This window comes from Condylura cristata, unplaced genomic scaffold, assembly GCF_000260355.1.
Source record: "Condylura cristata isolate star-nosed mole 26May11 unplaced genomic scaffold, ConCri1.0 scaffold00020, whole genome shotgun sequence".
Taxonomy (NCBI): Eukaryota; Metazoa; Chordata; class Mammalia; order Eulipotyphla; family Talpidae; genus Condylura; species Condylura cristata.
This window is the reverse complement of record NW_004567121.1, coordinates 1082355-1101753: the sequence shown is the minus strand read 5'-3', so window position 1 is coordinate 1101753 and position 19399 is coordinate 1082355. Positions and strand designations below refer to the sequence as shown.

Genomic DNA, 19399 nt, shown 5'->3' with positions numbered 1-19399 from the left:
GGCACCTTCACACACTCACTTCCCAACCACTTGCTCCACACCCTACGACCTTGCAGGCTGCAGGTCAGCAAGAGTGGCTAATGTTCTTCAATGCTTTTAGGGTGGCCTATTTTTTTGATACATGAATGCATTAATGGCACAAGCACTCCAGAAAACAACTGTGAAGAGAATCTCAGATGAGGAAACTGAGACATAGATCAAGCAACTGGCCCTGGGCTGGAGGCCCCAGGCTTCAGGGCCCTGATTGTCTCAGCCCTGGGTGCCCCTGATGGCGTTTAGACAGGCAGCTGTGAGCGGAGGCCCACACCCTCTTGACTGGGCTTTTGTTCCATGTTGATGAAGAATTTTACTCACATTTAATTTTCTAGTATGCTGCATGATTTTTTTCTAATAATATTGGGAAGGATAGGGATTTCACATGGCACAAAGAGTGAATTCTGTAGTTTAAAAAAAAAAAAAAAGGCCCTCCCTGGTGGCACAGCGGGTTAGCACAGCACTAAGAATCTTTAGCCACTTCCGCATGAGTTCGATCCCAGCCTGCCCTGGAGGTGATCCACATGGTGCGGCAGACCTCTCCTGACACGCCCGCTACTCCCCTCAGCAGTGTACTTCATCAGTCTGCCTGTTCTGCTCCCCACTCTATCTCTGGTGAATACTCTCACCCTCCGCATCTCTGGCCTGTACCCCAGTTCTGTATGAATAAATAAATCTTTAAAAAAAAATACACGGGGCTGTTTGATGGCCAACAGTCATCTATTTTTACTTGTGAAGCTCAGTTCTGCTCCCTTTTTTGGATTTGTATGCAATTGTAGTGAGCCCAATTGGAGGTTTCTCTTGAAGTTTTGTAGAAGAGAAGAGATCATTTATTTTCTTTATAAAAATACTTGTCAAATTATAGGATAAAATTAACATCATATCCCTTTTGGGGGGACAAGTCTATGAATTTAAACGTATAGAGACTTATGTTCCCAACATCACATTTAAGATACAGAACAATTTCATCACCCAAAAGTGCCTCCTCTTGCTACCCCTTTGAAGTCTCATTGTGTCCCCATGCTCATTCTGATGTCCACTGAATCTGTTCCCCATCATTATAGTTTTGTCTCTTTGAGAATGGAAATGCATAGTTCTTAACGTGTTACACTAGCTTCCTTCATTCCACATGATGCCTTTGCGATCCATTCAGATTGTGGTGTGTGTCAACAGTGCATTCTTTTTCATTACTGTGTAGTCCCCTGTTGGATCAATATACCACAGTACGCTTATCACTCACCTGTTGAGAGACAGATGAGTTTTTGATAATTATTAGTGAAGTTGCTGTAAATTGCATGGATATGCTTTTCTCTGAACATAGTCCTTCACTTCTCTAGAGTAAATACCCAGACGGCTAATGCTATATCATGTAAAACGTGCATGTTTAACTTTAGAAGAACCTGCTGAACTATTTTCCAGAGTAGCAGTACTATTTTACAATCCCACCAGCAAAATGTATAAAGAATCAGTTGCCTTGAATCATTTGTATTAGCAGTAGTTTAATATTTGGTATAAATAGAAGTTAGGTTTTAGGAGGATGTTTTGGTTTTAAGTGGATGTATGTGTAATGATAGCTCATCACAGTTTTATTGTTTTTGTTACTGTAATGATTAATTCTGCTGAATATCTCGTTTTGTGTAAACACACATTTATATCCTCTTTGGCAAGTATTCAAGTTTTTGTTTAATTTTTAACTAGGCTATTGGTTTTCTTACTGTTGAACTTTGAGAGTTGTTTATAGCCTAAATACAACTCCTTTGTGGATCATGTAATTTCTTTGTGCAAAGATTTTTCTCCCAATTCCCTCGTCTTTGTATCCTCTCAACATGAACGAAATATTGAATTTTTACTAAGTGCAATATAGTTTTCCCTTATGTAGGCCATGTTTTCAGTCATGTCTACAAAATATGCCAAACTCCAGATGAAAAGATTTTCCATTCTCTGATTTTATTTTTTAAACTTACATCTATGACCCATTTTTAATTAATTTGTTGTGTCAAGTATGAACTTTAATATTTACTTATTGTACATTGATTACCAATATCATTTATGAAAGCTATCCATAATGCATTTAATTTCTTTTGTACCTTTGTCAAAAATCAGTTAGCTATATATATACTGGTCTCTTTTTTGAATCTTCTGTTCCATTCTACTCTTCTCCTTTGCTCCTACCATATTGTCTTGATTAGTTTAAGTTTTAAAATCAGGTGATGTGTTCTTCCAAATTTATTCAACTCTTTCAGGATTGGTTTAGCTAGTCTAGCTTTACTCCTTCCATATAAATTTTGGAATCTGCTTCTCTGTGTCAGCCAAAAGTACTGCTATCATGTTATGTTTTTTTAAACAAAATAACAATGAGTAACACCAGTATCCAGCATTTTATTGATTAATGAATAGTTTCTGTTTGCAGAAACCCAAGTATATCTTCAGTGATGGAAACAAACTCCCCAGTTTTATAATATAAAAAAGGATTTTAATATTTTGCTATTTTGTAGCCACGAGAAAAGGAAGGCTAATCACTGTCATTGGTAAAAAAGAGAATATGCTCTTGCCAAGCTTGAGGATCTGTTTTTCAGTCCCTTTTAAAACTTATTTGTGATACTGGTGACATAATATGAGAGGCTTGCTTCCCTGTTTACTACCACCCCTTTAAGAAATAGAAACACCATTCCCCCCTCTGACAAATATAACTTGCCAGGTTTTTCTTTTAAATAACGATCTCGTTTCTTGTATCTTCCATCCCCTAGCATGTTCCTCTGCAGATACTGTTGAAGTTCATGGTGGACATTGCCCAGGGAATGGAGTATTTAAGCAACAGGAATTTTCTTCATCGAGATTTAGCTGCTCGAAACTGCATGTAAGTGTCCTCACCTACCCTGGAAGGGTTGGATCTCCGGTATTTGATATTTTCAGGGTGGCCCATTGCTACTAAATATTGAGAGCTAGCTTTGGGAGGGAACAGTGTGGCTGGCTTCAAGATGGGGTTCCCATGGCTGATGTATGCCTGATTTTTGTTGGGATTTCACTGCCTCTGCCTCCAAGAATCTGGTTAGCCCCAGATTTTCTCCTGGGATTATTTTTTTGCTTTCACATTCTCACTCAGGAGTGCTGGGTATGTCTGTGTGATCCTTCCTTCCTGCCCTCAGCTAATTTGGACCTAGAGTTGTATGTCAGTCTGCTGATCATGCAGGTAGTAATTAAAACCTTAACAGTTTTTCCCAAGTTTTCATGGGGCTACCTTGTAAAGTTGGGTGTATGGCTTAGCTTTTCTTTAGCAGCAGAGACAAAGACTATACAAGAACTTGAATTTAAGCCCACCCCCCGCCCCCAACTCTTTGCCCTACCTCACCAGACCCACCCTCTGCTGTGAATCCTCAAAAGTAACTATTTCTTGATTTTAAGTTTACTATTAGGAGAGGAGGAAGTGTTCATTAAACATGGGGTTGTTAGTTGTTTTGCTTGGTTAGAGATGTGATATTAGGGCCTATGCCTTTATTCCTCCTAACCAACCTCACCGATCCCATGTCCCTGTCGCTTTCACTTTGTATATTGAAATCCAGAAGGGATTTTTTTAAAGAGGTTTTTTCCCCAATGGAGAGAAAATCATGAAATGCTTTTCCCCTCTAAATATTTCCTCCATGTTTGCCAGCATGTACAGTGAGTGACCATCAACCCAGTTAGCCCTGCATTGAACATGTTCCCTTCAGAACATGTTTCAGTTTTAAAGGTCAGTGTCAGGCAGACAGGGACAAGATAGTGACCTCTCCTCCAGCCCACTCTTGTCCTCCTCCTTGTCTAGAATCTGTTTTAATAGTTTGGGCTCTGAATGCAATTGTATCCCTTGATTTTTCCACTTAATTCCTCAAGTACTGCTTACCTATCTTTTAGAAGGTCCCGCATCTTGCTCTTCTAGTATTTATTTTTCCACCCTTCCAAACTCCCGGAAGACTTCCTTAATCCACAGGTCCATGCTGTTGCTTCCAAATACCAGGAAGAAGGCCACTGAGGTGCTGAAGGCGTCCCTGCTGTGAGCTGGTGCTCTGCCTGCTACCACATGTCTCCACCGTCTGTGTACACGTGTTCCCGTACAGCCCAAAGGGACACACATTACACTTCCTCCTTCCCCCTCGCTTGCTTTGTCGTTCATCCCAAACCAGGGCCCTCCCAGGCTGATTAGATCCACCTATCTTTTTGGTTACTTATCGTATTTGTTTCCAGCTGCATCTGAGGCAGACCTGTGAGTTCAAGTTCTGCCTCTGAGGCAACTCTTCTGACACAGCTGGAACTCACTCTTGAGTGTACACTGTAACCCACAAAAAGGATTCATTTGTAACTCAAAAATAAATATATAATAAAGTTTTCCCATGGAGGACATGAACCCTCTCTGTAGGTTGCGAGATGACATGACGGTGTGTGTGGCAGACTTCGGGCTCTCCAAGAAGATTTACAGTGGTGATTACTACCGCCAAGGCCGCATTGCCAAGATGCCTGTGAAGTGGATCGCCCTGGAGAGTCTTGCAGACAGAGTCTACACAAGTAAAAGTGATGTGGTATGTGCATGACTTTCATTTGGAGCCCCACCGTGTACAGATAAAAGTAGGCTGAAAGAAGTCACTGAAGTTGGTGTTGCAAGACATTTTACTCTTTGACAGATTTAGGGTTAAAAGCTTGTGTGCACAGTTTTTATTTATCACTATATATTTGGTACAGGTGGAACACTGCTTTCTGGCAGAGCAGCTTTATATTCAGAAGATCTGAGTTTTGCATAGATAAAGAGAGAGAGAGACAGAGGTAGAGAGATATCTCCTTAATGTGTCCCCATTTTTCTTTGCTACACAATAGTAAACATCACCTATAACACTTGTTCCCTTCCCACTTGTATTAATTTGAATTAGTTGATCTGATGACTCTTTGGAACCAAGATGCTAATTAAACAGTGTTGTGCAATCATGCCCTTCACCAGAGATTAGTTGGAGAAAACACTTGACAATGATGGAACAGAGCATTAAACAGAGTGTTGATGTAAGGCTCTCTCTGCCTTAGTCAAATTTCCCAAAACAGCTTTAATAAAAATGGGGGACTGAGATGCTCCGGCCCCACGTTATTGCCGGGTTGGAGAGAGCAGTGTGTCTCAGACATAATTGTCAGCTTTGTGCAGGATCATTGGGACTTTAAGGAAATGACCTTTCCTGATGAAAAAGTCCATTCAGCCTTTCTGAAAAGACTCGCGTCCTGACTCCCTGTTGCTTTGTTCACAGTGGGCATTTGGCGTGACCATGTGGGAAATAGCAACACGGGGAATGACGCCCTACCCTGGCGTCCAGAACCACGAGATGTATGACTACCTTCTCCACGGCCACAGACTGAAGCAGCCTGAAGACTGCCTGGACGCACTGTGAGTGAGCTGCCCATGGCTCGGTCCGTTGGCTCTGCAGAGACCTGGGGCACAGGATTCTCTTAGCCAGGGCGGGGGAGGGGACAAGGAAGGCAGCCGTGCAGACATGTGGACATGCGGACATCCGAAGGCCTTGCCCTCGGTGGAGGGGCGCTGTCACGTAGGATGACAGCACGTGTGTTGAAAGCTCTTTAAGCACGTCTGACTTTATAGTGCATGAGCTGATGGAGGGAGCACCCACCCTCTTCTGCTGCAGTGAGCCTCTTTCTGTATACAGCATTTCAAACACGCCAATCCCGGAATATCTTGAATCAGGAAATTTGGAAATCTAAGCCAGGACTTTGAGGTCAGGCTGGTCATCAGAATTGCTGGGGGGCAGGGGATGCCTGGAGGTTGTGGTTATGTTGGTACACAGTGGGCCCAGAAATGGATGTTTTAAAATGCTCCCTGGAAGACTGGGCTCTGCCAAGCTGGCTCCCCAACTTCCAGGGTGTAGGATCCCAGGGCACAGCCCGTCCTGACAGGCCCTCTCTGTCCAGGGTGGGCAGGGTGGGGAGGTCCTGGGCCTTGGAGCCTGACATGCCAGCTTTGCTCCCTAACTAGCCATAGGCCTGACCATCACAGCTGATGTGACCTCTCCCTGCCTTGTTAGCAACCACCTATATATATATATATATGTTATATGTCAGCATTCTTCGCAGAGGCATTTGAGGAGCTAAAGGACTACGGGGTTCTCAGCCTGTAGTAGGCAAGCAGAGTAAGTGTTCACATAATGGTGCCAGTTAATGTGGAGTTATTATAGATCAGTCTCCCCAGTCTGGCTGACCTTTTAAAACTTAAGTTGTGTGGTACTATCCCTGGCTTGGTGATTTGAACCTTCCAAATGGGGAGCCTCTGCCCAGCGTGAGAGATGGGGGACTTGGATAGGGTGACTTTCGTCATATTTAGCAAGAACATTTCAGATCTGTGGGCCCTCCCAGGTTCCGTCATGGAAGGGCAAGCTGGAGTGCTGAGCCACATGCAGACTGTCATGGCACACGCGTGTCCACACCCATGCACACACACACACACACATAACACCCATGCGCACTCATTACAGCAGTGGTTGTAGTTGTACATCTATAACATTAAGAACAGAAAAAATAATGTAAGCTCTTTAAAAGCATGGTGAAACCCTAATTAAATTAGATCTGGGGTTTCATGGTCATTTTTTAAAGGACCACATGAATGAGATGCTTGCTTTGAACATGAGAAAGCCATTTCAACCAAGCAATGTTGAATTTCGAAGCACTTTGTTGCCATTTCTTTCTTAGCTTCTCTTATGCACCAAAAGAAGTTTATGTTTGCAGTGATCATCATGGATCTTACCATGATCTAAGCTGTGTCATGTTGTGGTTTTTAGTTATTTCATACAGAGTTCAAGGAGGGACTCTTCTCGAAGAGGAGAAGTGGTCAGGCCTGGTCCCCACACACAGGGCTGCTCTCTGGGCTGTGAGGAGCCAGACCTCCTGCTCCCCCAACCCCTTGGACAGGGCCTGGTGAACAGCAGACCACCAAAGAAGGCCCATGTGTTTCCATATCTTTCAGATAAGAAACAGATACTTCTGAGCTTCTCATGTATGTTTGCTGTCTATGTTTAGTTGACATGAGTTCATTCCTATATTTAATTACCCCTCCATCTTTTTTTTTTTTTTAAGATTTTATTTCTACATACAGAGCTGGGGTACAGGCCAGAGGTGCAGGGGCGGTAAGAGGATTCACCAGAGACAGAGTGGAGAGCAGGACAGGCCAACTGTTGAAGTACACTAATGAGGGGAGCAGCGGGCGGGTCAGGGAGGTCTGCCGCACCATGTGGGTCACCTCTGGGGCAGGTGGGGATCAAACTCATGCTGAAGAGGCTTTGGCTTCTCAGTGGTGTGCTTGAACGCGCTGCACCACCAGGGAGGGCCCCCTCCATATTTTTTTTTTTTTTTTAAGATTTTATTTTATTTGTGCATACAGAACTGGGGTACAGGCCAGAGGCTCAGGGGTGGTGAGAGGCTTCACCAGAGACAGAGCGGGGAACAGAACAGGCTGATTGACGAAGTACACTGCTGAGGGGAGCAGCGGGCGGGTCAGGAGAGGTCTGCCATGCCATGTGGTCACCTCCAGGGCAGGCGGGAATCGAACTCATGAGGAAGCGGCTTTAGATTCTCAGTGCTGTGCTTTAACCCGCTGCGCCACCAGGGAGGGCCCCCCTCCATATTTTTAAAGTCACCTGTAAGAACCTTTAAATGACAGAATGCAAGGGGCCCTCCACTTCAGTCCTGCCACTCAGAGGGCCATGTCTTCTCACATCTCACTCCCCGTCCAAACAGTCAGGCCCAAGAGGCTACTCTGTGTGATGCCCCTGTTGCCAGCATGGGCCACTGTCTCAGCTCACATGGTCTCCCAGCTGTAGCCTCAAGATACGTCTCACCAGCTGACCATCCACAGCACTGGTTCTCATTCAGTGCTATACTTGAGTCCCACCTTCTTTTTTTGTTCATTTGGGTCCGATCAGTCAACAGATACACCCTTCAGCCCCCTTCCCTTGGCTCCACCCCTAAAATCATCAAACCACAGAGCCCAGAGCTGGGCAGGTCTTGGGTCACCTTCCCACCCCCATCACACCTGTAGAAATATAGCAATGACATCACAGTGTACATAGGTGAATGGGCAGGTCAGGGCTAGTGCTGTTTCCTACAAAATAGTGAAACATGGCCCTTTTCTCTCTGTTCCTGTTCTCATCATCCCAAGGTTTGGTTGGGTGGCAACCAAAGCAATCTTTCTAGAGTTTGCTCAGAGGATGTAGTTAAAGGTAATATTTCGGTGACTCTTCATTGACTATCAGGTACCAACCCAGCACATCTGGATCTGACCCTTGGCAGGCAGGCGGCTGAGTAGTTAAAAGCATTGGCTAAGACGCTAGAGCCCCATGATTTGGTGCTTGGCATCGCCCTCATCCTGGGGCAAAGAACCCCCTCTCAGGGTCGTCTTCTGTAAATGGGAGTCACGGTACCTGTATGGCAAGGCTGTTATGCTGATTGAGATACTTCCACCTATAACACACCTCATGTGATGGCTGTTGAATAGGAAACCCAAGCAAAAGATTGGCAACTGTTTTATTCTGCGAAGGTCACAGACAAGAGCAGGGGCCCTGGTGTCTCAGAGATGCTGCCACTGACAGTGAGTGGGACTCAGATCATCCCCTCTCTTCTCCGAGCTTCAGCAGCCCTGTCTGGGAGAGGAATGTATCTCATCCCTGCTGCAGCTGCTGCTGGTTAAGCAACCTCAGTTGGCTGAGGCACAGCAGGCTATACACGGCCAATGCCGGCCCAGAACCAGGGGCTCCCACAGGCTGAGGCTCACCTGCCATGTCTTAATACCTCCCTCTTTGTCCCCCTGCCTCACCACCCCAAACCTAAGGAACCTCCATCTGGCCTCCCCACACACACCTGACCACCCTCACACCTGATGCCCCTCCACTTGGCCTCCCCACACACATACCTGACCACCCCCACACCTGATGCCCCTCTCCTTGGCCTCCCCACACACACACCTGACTATCCCCACACCTGATGCCCCTCCACTTGGCCTCCACATACATACATCTGACCACCCTACAACAACCTTGGTATATCATACACCATGGCTTCCCAAGGCCGCTCCTGACTCCTGTCTGCTCTGAGGACAATAGCTGTCACCTACTTTCCCCCTCAGAAACCCTGCTCCACTTATTCATCAGTCCCTCCACTTCCCACCAAGGTAACCCAGGCTGAGGAAAGGAGAGTCTCCTGGGCTGAGTGGCGGAGCTGGGCTCAGGCCCTGACCAGCACTGTAGAGATGCCGAGCTCCGTGGCATTCGCCCCAGGCACACCTGCATACTGCACTCGGTCCTCTGAGGAGCCGGGAGTGGAGCCCATGCTTGGCCAAGCTGAGTACGTTCATGCATTTATAAATGTGTGTGACTATGTATTTCAAGCAATTATGGTCAAATTACATAAAATAAAATGTACCTCTGAACCGTTTTTAAGTTCCGTGGTGTTAAGCACATTCACATCGCTGTACAGCAACACCCTTCCATTGTCACGACTCTTTAGCCTCTAAGTCAGAAACTGTCCCTTTGAAACACCTCCCCTACTCCCTAATGACTATATGGTTTCATCTTATATGAAGTATCAACAGAAAACCAAAGAACCACTTACAAAGGCAACTACCAAATTCCCCTCTCATAAATATTGAAAATAAGAGAAAAATAAATTCCAAGGCTGTATTGTTCCTATGTTATGTGGGGAAAAAAAGATTATTTAAGTGCTTTTTCCTAAGACTCAGAATAGATGGAAGTAAGTTAACTAGTACAGCACCTTGATGGAATAATGAAAGTACTTTCTAAGGATAGAACTTCTCAAAGCTCCTCTCAGACTGAGAACAATCAAGGCCCTGTAGGGAAAAAGGAAGTCATGCAAATTGATTTATACAAGGAGAACCTCAAAATTAGAAACAGAAATTGTTTGCCAAGTCTTAGAGATCATCTGATGAAGTTAAAAGAACTGCTAAGTCTGCAGTCCAGGTGAGAATCAGGATTATGAGACGGGGAAACGTGACCCATGTTTGTGGTCAACGCATCAGATTTACGAAGTCCATGTTCCAAAACATGTGCAAGTGCTGACAAAAACTTAAAAAATGAATAAATGTATCAAGTGCCATGTTAGAATTAACCAAAGAACTTATGTGGTGTAATTAAATGTGAATATAGGCACTATATGTTTACATTCATAAGATACCCGTAATCTACTATATGTGTCAGATGATTAAATTTGGATCATTTTGTTATCCCAGGACATAATATCAGTTTCTTCAAACAGGAAAGAATCCAAATGAAATTATGGCATAACTTACACTTTGTCTCTATCAAGTGGTTCCTAATTCAGTCCTCTCTGTTTAATTGTGTTAACATAAATGCCCATTGTCATTCTTAACTATATTGGATGTTGGAATTGGAAGAAACTACCTGGAAGAGGGGTCTCCCTGGTGGCGCAAGGGGTTAAATCTCAGCACTATGAAGTAATCTGCAGCCACTGCAGGATGGAGTTCAATCCCCAGCCAGGGAGGTGACCTATATAGCACAGCAGACCTCCCTTGTCTTGCCTGCTGTTCCTCAGCAGTGTATTTCAGTAGATCCACCTGTTCTGCTCCCAGCTCTGTCTCTGATGAATCTTCTTACCCTCCCCCACCACCATTCCTCACCCCGAGTCTGTCCCCCAGCTCTTGTATGCATAAAAATTTGTTAAAAAAAAGAAACAATCTGGGCCCTCCCGGGTGGCGCAGCGGGTTAAAGCACTGCATTGAGAAGCTAAAGCCACTTCCGCATGAGTTCGATTCCCGCCTGTCCCGGAGGTGACCACATGGCGTGGCAGACCTCTCCTGACCCGCCCGCTGCTCCCCTCAGCAGTGTACTTTGTCGATCTGCCTGTTCTGCTCCCCACTCTGTCTCTGGTGAAGCCTCTCACCGCCCCTGAGCCTCTGGCCTGTAACCCAGTTCTGTATGTATAAAAAAAAAAACTTTAAAAAAAAAAAAAAAGAAACAATCTGAAAGAGAGGGCCATCCCTTCACAACACAGCAGTATAGGGGTCATGAGGAGCACCAGGAAAAGTCTTATACTGTCCCCCGCTTTTCCATGGCCATGACATGTTCTGTGAGGTCCCTGAGTCTGCTCTCATTTTTACTACAAAACCACAATGACGGGGTTGCTGAGATTACATACAGCGACACACACGAAACACCTAGCACAATGACGCAATTACCCTTCATTTTTCCCCTCTCCTCAAAGACTGGCCTCCTTAGCTCCTGCCCTGAGCCCCTACTAACTCAGCTCTCCCTGTAACAAACCCAATTTGGTGACATAGAATAGCACACTTCCTCTGTAAAGTGCCAAATATTTTCAGTTTTGCAGGCCATGTGGTCTCTCTAGCAACTACTCAACCCTGCCATTGTAGTGAAAGTAACTGTAGACAGTATGTAAGCAAGTAAATGGAGCTGTGTGTTCCAATAAGATTTTATACCCCTACTAGATGGTCAACTGGGTTTGCCCATGGGCCATAGTTGGCCAACCTCTGGTCTAAGAAAAAGGATCTATTTGCCAAGTTAGATCTAATTGTCACATATGTTCTTTATTCCTAGAGACAGGATCACTTGCCACATACCCACGGAACGTTTTTAAAGGTTAAATATTATGCCATAAGGAAAACCTCAGTAAAAAATTTCCCAAAAGTAGAATGAGAACAGATGAAAATGTGATCAAATCCAAGCTTAAGTGAGAGCAAGGCCTGACTTGCCCCGAGGGCCCCAGTGTGGAGCCAGGAAATAACGCCCTTTACCTTATTCGTAGGTATGAAATAATGCACTCCTGCTGGAATGCTGAGCCCTTGGAGCGACCCTCCTTTTCAGTGTTGAAGCTGCAGTTAGAAAAGCTGTTGGAACTTCTACCTGAGGTTGAGGACAAAGCAGATGTCATTTACATCAACACTCAGTTTCCAGAGAGCTGTGAGGACCTGACAGCAGACCCTGTCCTTGAGCGGCTGGACATGGACATTGACCCTGACTCCATCATTGCTTCTTGCACACCCAGCGCCACCATCAGTGTGGTCACAGCAGAAGTTCACGAGAACACGCTTCACGAGGGAAGATACATTCTGAATGGGGGCAGTGAGGAGTGGGAAGATCTGCTCTCTGCCACCCCGGAGACAGCAGGAAAGGACAGTGTTGGACTAGAAGACAGACCTGTGAGGAATACGGCCTGCTGGTCCCAGGCCAGCACTCTGCCTTTGAGGAGTCTGTCTCCGGATGAACTTCTGTATGCTGACGACACCACAGAGGACTCAGAAGTCTGAGGAGAGGGGAGCTGAGAGATAGTCCCCACCAAGCAACTTGTTCTGCTTTAGGAGAATCCATGTGTGCTTGGTGTTTTTGGTATTTGTCTTCCCTGCCAAGTAAGCACCATGGTTCAAAAGCACCAGATGAATGTTATCAAGTCAGGCATCATTAAAAATGCGTAATATATATTTATTGAAAGAGAAATATATGTGTGTGTATATATGGTGGAAACAGATTTTTATATTTTAATAAAAGATGACTTATTCCATTTCATTTACCTTGCTGACAATAAATTTTAAGCTTGAACAGTTTTATCTCTACAGCAATTCTCTGATGTTAACATTTGCAGAGTCAATTTTTTTTAAGTTCTTCCCTTTTTCATGACTATGTAATGTAAAAATATTTGTAAAATGACGCCAGATTTGACTTTGCTTCTGGTTTTATGAAAAATCTGATATCACTACACTGAGAAGAATGATTTGTTTGTTTAGTATTTAAAATTTTATAACTGGTTAATTCTTTGATATGATTTCATAATAAAATATGAATGAGAATGATGTCATTCTTACTTGACACTTGGAAGACAGTGGTCACTGGCAGCCATGGTGCCTTTGCAAAGGAACTCCCTTAACATCTGGCCCTTGCATGTGATTGCCCTGACCATTCCTGATATCGTGTTTTAGAGCTACAGAAAAACCACTGTAGAGTGTCCAAAGATGAAGAGCAAAAAATTATTAAGGGATTGAAAAACACATCTATGTGAAAATATTTAAAATCAGTGTAGAAGAAGGGCTGACGGCAAACACTTCAGTTGGGTGGGCAGGATGCAGAACTAGTGTCAGCACTCAAGAGCCACATCCTTGCTTCACTGCTGAGCAAACAGCCTTGTGTGTGAGCCCTTGCTATGTTCCAAGCACTTTATGTGAACTGTCTTGTTCATTCTCTCCATCACTACAATGGGTCCCTATGCCGGTAACATGTATGGGCCACACAGCCCAGGCTGGACAGATAGAATAACCCGCGATGACCTGCATCTAGAGAGGCAGAGCAGAATTCAGAAGCAGTCCGATTCTAGCTGGTGTTAAGCATCTGGTCTGGAGATCAGTTCAAGAGCCTCTTAAACTTTTAATTTTATGTATAGACTCACTGGTATCAGTATATGCTAAGTAGGGCACTCCTTAATCCTCAAAACAACCCGAATTAGGTAAGTGACTCAATCATTTCCACTTCACAGATAGGCAGACTGAAGCAAGAGGCTGATAGAGTCGGCTGAAGTGTAGAGTTCTCAGTCCTCAGAGTAGCCTCACAGGCCCAGGACTGATAGGGCCTAGGCAGGGCAGATCTGGTAAGACACTCTGTGTTTTATATTAGGAAATCTGCACACACATATTGTTTGTGGCCTGTCTGCTCTAAGTTAATTTTCTAGCCCAAGGACACTCTGGAAGAGTGCAAGGAGCAAGTGAAATCTGAAAACCGGACTCAGCACGCTGGAACAAGCATGAGGTCATGTGTCCAGTAAGACGACAAGGAGCTCCAGGAGCTGAATATCACAAGCTCCTGACACCAGTCAAGGCCTGTTTACTACTGAACTATCTTTGTTTAACTCATTATAAAAAGACAGCTAGAAATGAAAGGTTAAGGTGATTTCTACTTAAGTTGTTAGACCCCCCTCCACCCTGTCTTCCAGAAGGCCAACTGTGACCAAAGCACACCTTAAAGATTCAATTCCTGTCTCTTGGCATTCAGTGGTGACAGGTGGCCTGAACTCCGGTCTTCTGGTTACAAAGCCACTGGCATCTCCCCCGCCTGTGAGCAGCTCCATGGAGTGCCCACACAACCTAATCTAGTTGCCAGCCCAAGTGTTCCAGCTTCCAGGGAGAGCCAGATCCACTGTGCCTGTGAAATGTTCCATCAGAAAGGTTATGAGGTTTGAAAAGAATCTGCATTGTTAGGAGAAATGCCAGCATTACATTTTATCAATGAAAGAAAGGTTGTTAACCTATAAAAATAATTTCTACTGATGAAAACATTTGCATAGTTGTTTAAAAAAAAATCCGTTAAGGGCCCTCCCTGGTGGCGCAGTGGGGTAAAGCACAGCACTGAGAATCTAAAGCCGCTTCCTCATGAGTTCGATTCCCGCCTGCCCCAGAGGTGACCACATGGCGTGGCAGACCTCTCCTGACCCGCCCGCTGCTCCCCTCAGCAGTGTACTTCGTTGATCTGCCTGTTCTGTTCCCCGCTCTGTCTCTGGTGAAGCCTCTCACTGCCCCTGAGCCTCTGGCCTGTACCCCAGCTCTGTATGCACAAATAAAAAAATAATAAAAAAAAAATCAGTTAAAAATGTATATTTATGGAGCCTCCCTGCTGGCACAAGGGGTTAAGATGCAGCACTATGGAGCTATTGGCAGCCACTGCAGCATGAGTTCCAACCATGCTGGAACCGGCCAGGGAGGTGACCCACATGACACACAGACCTCTCCTTTCTCCCCCACTGCTCCCCTCAGCAGTGTATTTCAGTAGATCTGCCTGTTCTGCTCCCCACTCTGTCTCTGGTGAGTCCTCTTACCCACCCACCCCCACTTCTGGCCTACACCCAGAGATCTGTACATAAATAAATATTTTTAAAAATGTATGCTTATGCAAACAAAGTTACTTATTGATGGTGATGATCAAAAAATTTAATAGCTCATCTCTGACTGGATCAAACAAACCAAGGTATAGTCACGTATACAAATTTGAAAAGCTATTAAATTTCATATAGATTTAATATTAAAAACCTACATTAGTAGACTTTGTGTTTCACATTTCTAATTTTAATTATGGAACATAAAATACATAATGAACAGTTCATTGAGGGCCCACAGATGCAGTCCAATTTGCTCAGTAATTTTCATGTGGCCTAAGGGGTGGGAGCCTGCCAGAGGAGAGTAAGTGAATGAGTTGTGGCTTGTGGCTTTTCTTGAAACAACAACAAACAGCAGAGAAATTCACTTCATCTCACCCATTGCTTGCTCCAAGGCATTGGTTAAAAGTGGCATGATGAGCAGTGTTTTCTCACCCAGCTCCCTACAACCAAGAGGAGAAGAATGAAATGGACTACCAGTTTTCAGACATGTCTGTCTTCTCGCTGAGAACCTTGGGATCACAGTGTTTGACTTAGCTTTGTTTGAATATTTGAAAGTTTTAAAAGAACTAACTTTGGCAAACTCTTGTCCAGTCTTCTGAGCAGGAACTGAAAATAGCCCTTCAAGTTTTTCCTTTGTATAAACTCAAAGTGACTCGTAAGGGCAAAAAGTGGGGAAGAGAAACAGGAAGAAACAAGTCAGGTCATTGTCTTCTGTGGCCCTGGGAGGACTGGGCTGGGGCTGGTTAAGAGGGCAAGGGAAGTAAACAAATGCCAGAAATACTCGTGACCTCCAGGTTGAGACCAGCTCTGCCTTGTGACGGTCTTTCTTTGTCTTCCTTCTTTCCTTTTTTCTTTTTCCTTTTTCTGGTCTTTCTTTCTGAGTAGAGACAAAATGAGTATCAGGGCCCCAGAGCCCCAGCTAGGGGCCAGTACTAAAGGCTGAACAGGAATCAGTCTTATGAGCGCTGCCTGGGCAATTCTGAACATGAGCCTCGGCTGCCCGATAGCCAGGGAAAGGGCATGGGAAAGGCAGTGAGATCTCTGCTGCAGCCCCTCTCCTGCAGCCCCCAGTGATTGTGTAGGAAGGGAAAGAGGCACAGTTTTTGAAAGAACTTTATACTTGCTAGAGGCTTTTTCCAATTAGAGGAGTCTCCCCATTTCATTTCTTATGTAGTGCAATCTCCCTATTTGTCATATTAGAAATATTTCCCTGGTTATGTTATCAGCTCCCTCCAAAAGAATGAAAACTAACTCAAGTACAAAATAAAAGAATTCTATCTATGTTTATTATGCAGTTAAGGCAGTTGATAGAATGGCTGCTGGGGGTAAGTCAGAAGGGGGTAAAGCCCTACATATTGGTGCCCAAAGGAATCTCTCCTACCAATCTCAACCCAGAGTTTAGTGACATGTGAACCTCAGTGCCCAAATATGGGTGATGGTGAGCAATAGTAGCTATCTGGACAGGACCAGGGAACACGAGGTGGGTCAGATTGTGCTCCAGGGAGAGGGGATTCTCACTTTGCCTTCTTGTCCCCCAGATTCAGCAGTTTCCTCAATCAGGAAACAGGCCAAATAACAGTCTCTTATCTTTTGAATCAAACTGATTCTGTCCAGACTAATTATGACTCATAAAAGTCAAGATCCTTGTAACTTCTCCTGGTCAATGGCAAAAGCAATTTAGGACTTCTGCTGAGTCAATGGGGAAATGACTCCAAAATAATGTAGCTATGACAGCAACTTAACTTCTCGAAAGGCATTTAGTTGTCTTGGGCAACAAATGTAAAAACAGGAAGTTTTGTTTCATTTAGTGAAAATTTCAGTAATGTACACTTGTTTCAAATTTAGATTTTTATCTTCTCTCTTTTAAAGTTCTGAGTAAGAACAGAAGTAAAATTGTCATTCCACTATCTTGAAACAGCATGTCTAAATTACTCAACTTATTGATATCTAAATGTCATGAGTACTTCTAAAAATTATAACCCAAAGACCACTACTTTACAATATTTTCATGTATCATGACTTTTATTGAAATGGGCTTCCATACTTAGATATGTGAAAGAAAACTTGAAATTCATATAGTTTCAGTACACATATTCTTATCTTTTAAGAACACAATCAGTTTAAATTAATTAGTGGATTTAATCAGACTGCACAATTACAAATCCTAATCCAGAAAGTTCTTAAATAACAGTCACATGAGGACAAATGCAATCAACTCATTCCTTCACTAACATTTACTGAGAAGAAGGCTGTTCTAAACAATGGGATCTTTCAAAGGACAGCAATCTAGAATAACAATCTTGAAGAGTGAACACATGGTTTCAAATGAATACTTTCTTTTACAGAATTTTCCTCAGAATACTCTGTCTTACACATTTTGTTGACTAACACCACAGCGAAGTGGATCAGCCAGCTCTGCAGGTCCTGTTTAGACTCAGCAACAAAGCTCAAAGCTAGGGATCCAGTCAGAGTGTGGCTCCTAGTCTGGAAGCAGACTCTTGGAACTTGCCTCACAGGATTGACAAGAAAAGGACTAGCAGCTGGAGCTTGAAGACCAAAATTCCATTCTATTGAGCAGCTCAAGGGAATGCATGCTGCTTCTTTATAAGTACTTATGACTTGCTTTAATAAACAAAAACAAAAGATGGGTAGCTAGCCTCCCAGATTAGCACTTTCCTCAACCAGGAGACACACCTAGTTGAGACTTTTTATTCCAGGTCTTTTAATCCTTATACTTCAGATTACATTATCTCTAATGATTTGTCTTCAAGATTGCTAATTATTGCTTTTGCCAGTTTATATCTGCTGTTGAACACTTCCCAGTGAGTCCTTCTCCCAGTAATTGTATACTTCCAAATATAGAAGTGCCAATTGGTTATTTTAATAACTTCTACTTTTTTTATTGACATTCTCTATGAGATTTTAAATTAAAATTTTTAAACACGCTTTTCTTTAGTTATTTGTATTTATACACTGAGAGTATTTTTAAAATAATAAAATGTCTGCAAAGTCAACATCTGGGCCTCTTTAAGGACAATTTCTAATTACTCTTCCCTGTTACATTGGTTTTTGCATGTTTCATATCTTTTTGTTGAAACCATAATATTTCAGATCATAAATTGCAGCAAATTCTAATTTGTCCCCACGTCCAGAGTTGGTAGTTATTGCTGACTTGCCTGGATTAATCCTATTTATTAGATTCCTCCTGCAGCATTTGACAACAATGTCTTTGTTCTGTTGCAAAACAATGAAACTAGATCACTATCTGGTACCATATACAAAAATTGACTCAAATGAATTAAAGACTTGGATGTCAGACCTAAAACCATAAAATACATAAGAAAAAATATAGGCAAAACACTCAATGATGATGGCTTTAGTAAACACTCAATGATGCTGACTTCAGTGATGTCTTTTGGGGACTCAGTATGAATGGCAAGTGAAAAAAAGCAAAAATATAAACAAATGGGACTACAACAAACTAAAAAGATTTGGCATAGATGAAGAAATTATCATTAAAAGGAAAGACATCCACATCTAGAAAACTAAAAGAACCCAAGAACTAGGAAAAGAAGAAACAAAACCAAAAATCAGCAGAAGAAAGGAGATAAAAATTATGTTATTGAGAGTACAAATAAATCAAATAGAAATAAAAAAATACAAAAGATCAATGAAACTAAATGCTGGTTTCTTGAAAAACAGAACAAAATAGACCAGTTCCTTTCTAAGCTAACTAAGAAAGAAAGGAAGAAAATTGAAGTAAATAGGATCAAAAATTAAAGAGAAGATGTTTCAACAGACATTGTAGAATTTCAGAGGATGAATAAGAGAATACTGTGAATATTCACATGCTAGTAGGGTAATAACCTAGATAAGATGGACAAATTCTTAGAATTATACAATCATCTAGACTGGATAGGGGAGAATGAGGACACCTGAATAAACCAATCACAAGCAAGGAAATTGAAACAGTAATTAAACCAAAAATCAAAATTCCAGGACCAGATAGCTTCACAAGTGCATTCCACCAAACTTTCAAAAAAGAACTAATACCTATCCTGCTCAAGCTTTTCCAAAAATTTGAAGTAGATGAAATACTTCCTTCCAAGCACATTTTATGAGGCCAAAAATACTACCAAAACCAAGACAACATACAGAAGAAACCTGCAGACCAGCTTCCCTAGAACAGATACAAAAACCTTCAACGAAATCTTAGCAAACTGAATCCAAAAATGTATTAAAAGGATGCTGCATCATACCTAAGTAAGATTTATAACAGATATACAGGATGGTATAGTACCCAAAAAACAGTCAACATAATTCATCACAGCAACAAAAAGAAAGATAAAACCACATTTTCATTATCAATTGATGCCAGGAAAACATTTGATAAGACTCAACATCCATTTATGCTGAAAACCATGTAAAAACTGGGGATAGGCCCTCCCTC

The 19399-nt window shown here is 43.0% G+C and overlaps 1 protein-coding gene across 2 annotated transcripts in view; it reads left to right on the top strand.

The window, feature by feature from the left end:
• MERTK (MER proto-oncogene, tyrosine kinase) overlaps positions 1-12821 on the top strand; it is a 69579-nt gene extending 56758 nt beyond the window's left edge. For both annotated transcript variants that reach the window (XM_004686110.2, XM_012727653.1), the window contains exons 15-18: positions 2781-2890; positions 4424-4583; positions 5292-5428; positions 11839-12821. In XM_004686110.2, the coding sequence (XP_004686167.1) occupies positions 2781-2890; positions 4424-4583; positions 5292-5428; positions 11839-12340 (909 nt within the window). In that variant the 3' untranslated portion in view covers positions 12341-12821. The remainder of the gene's footprint in view (positions 1-2780; positions 2891-4423; positions 4584-5291; positions 5429-11838) is intronic.
• The last annotated feature ends 6578 nt before the right edge of the window (positions 12822-19399 follow it).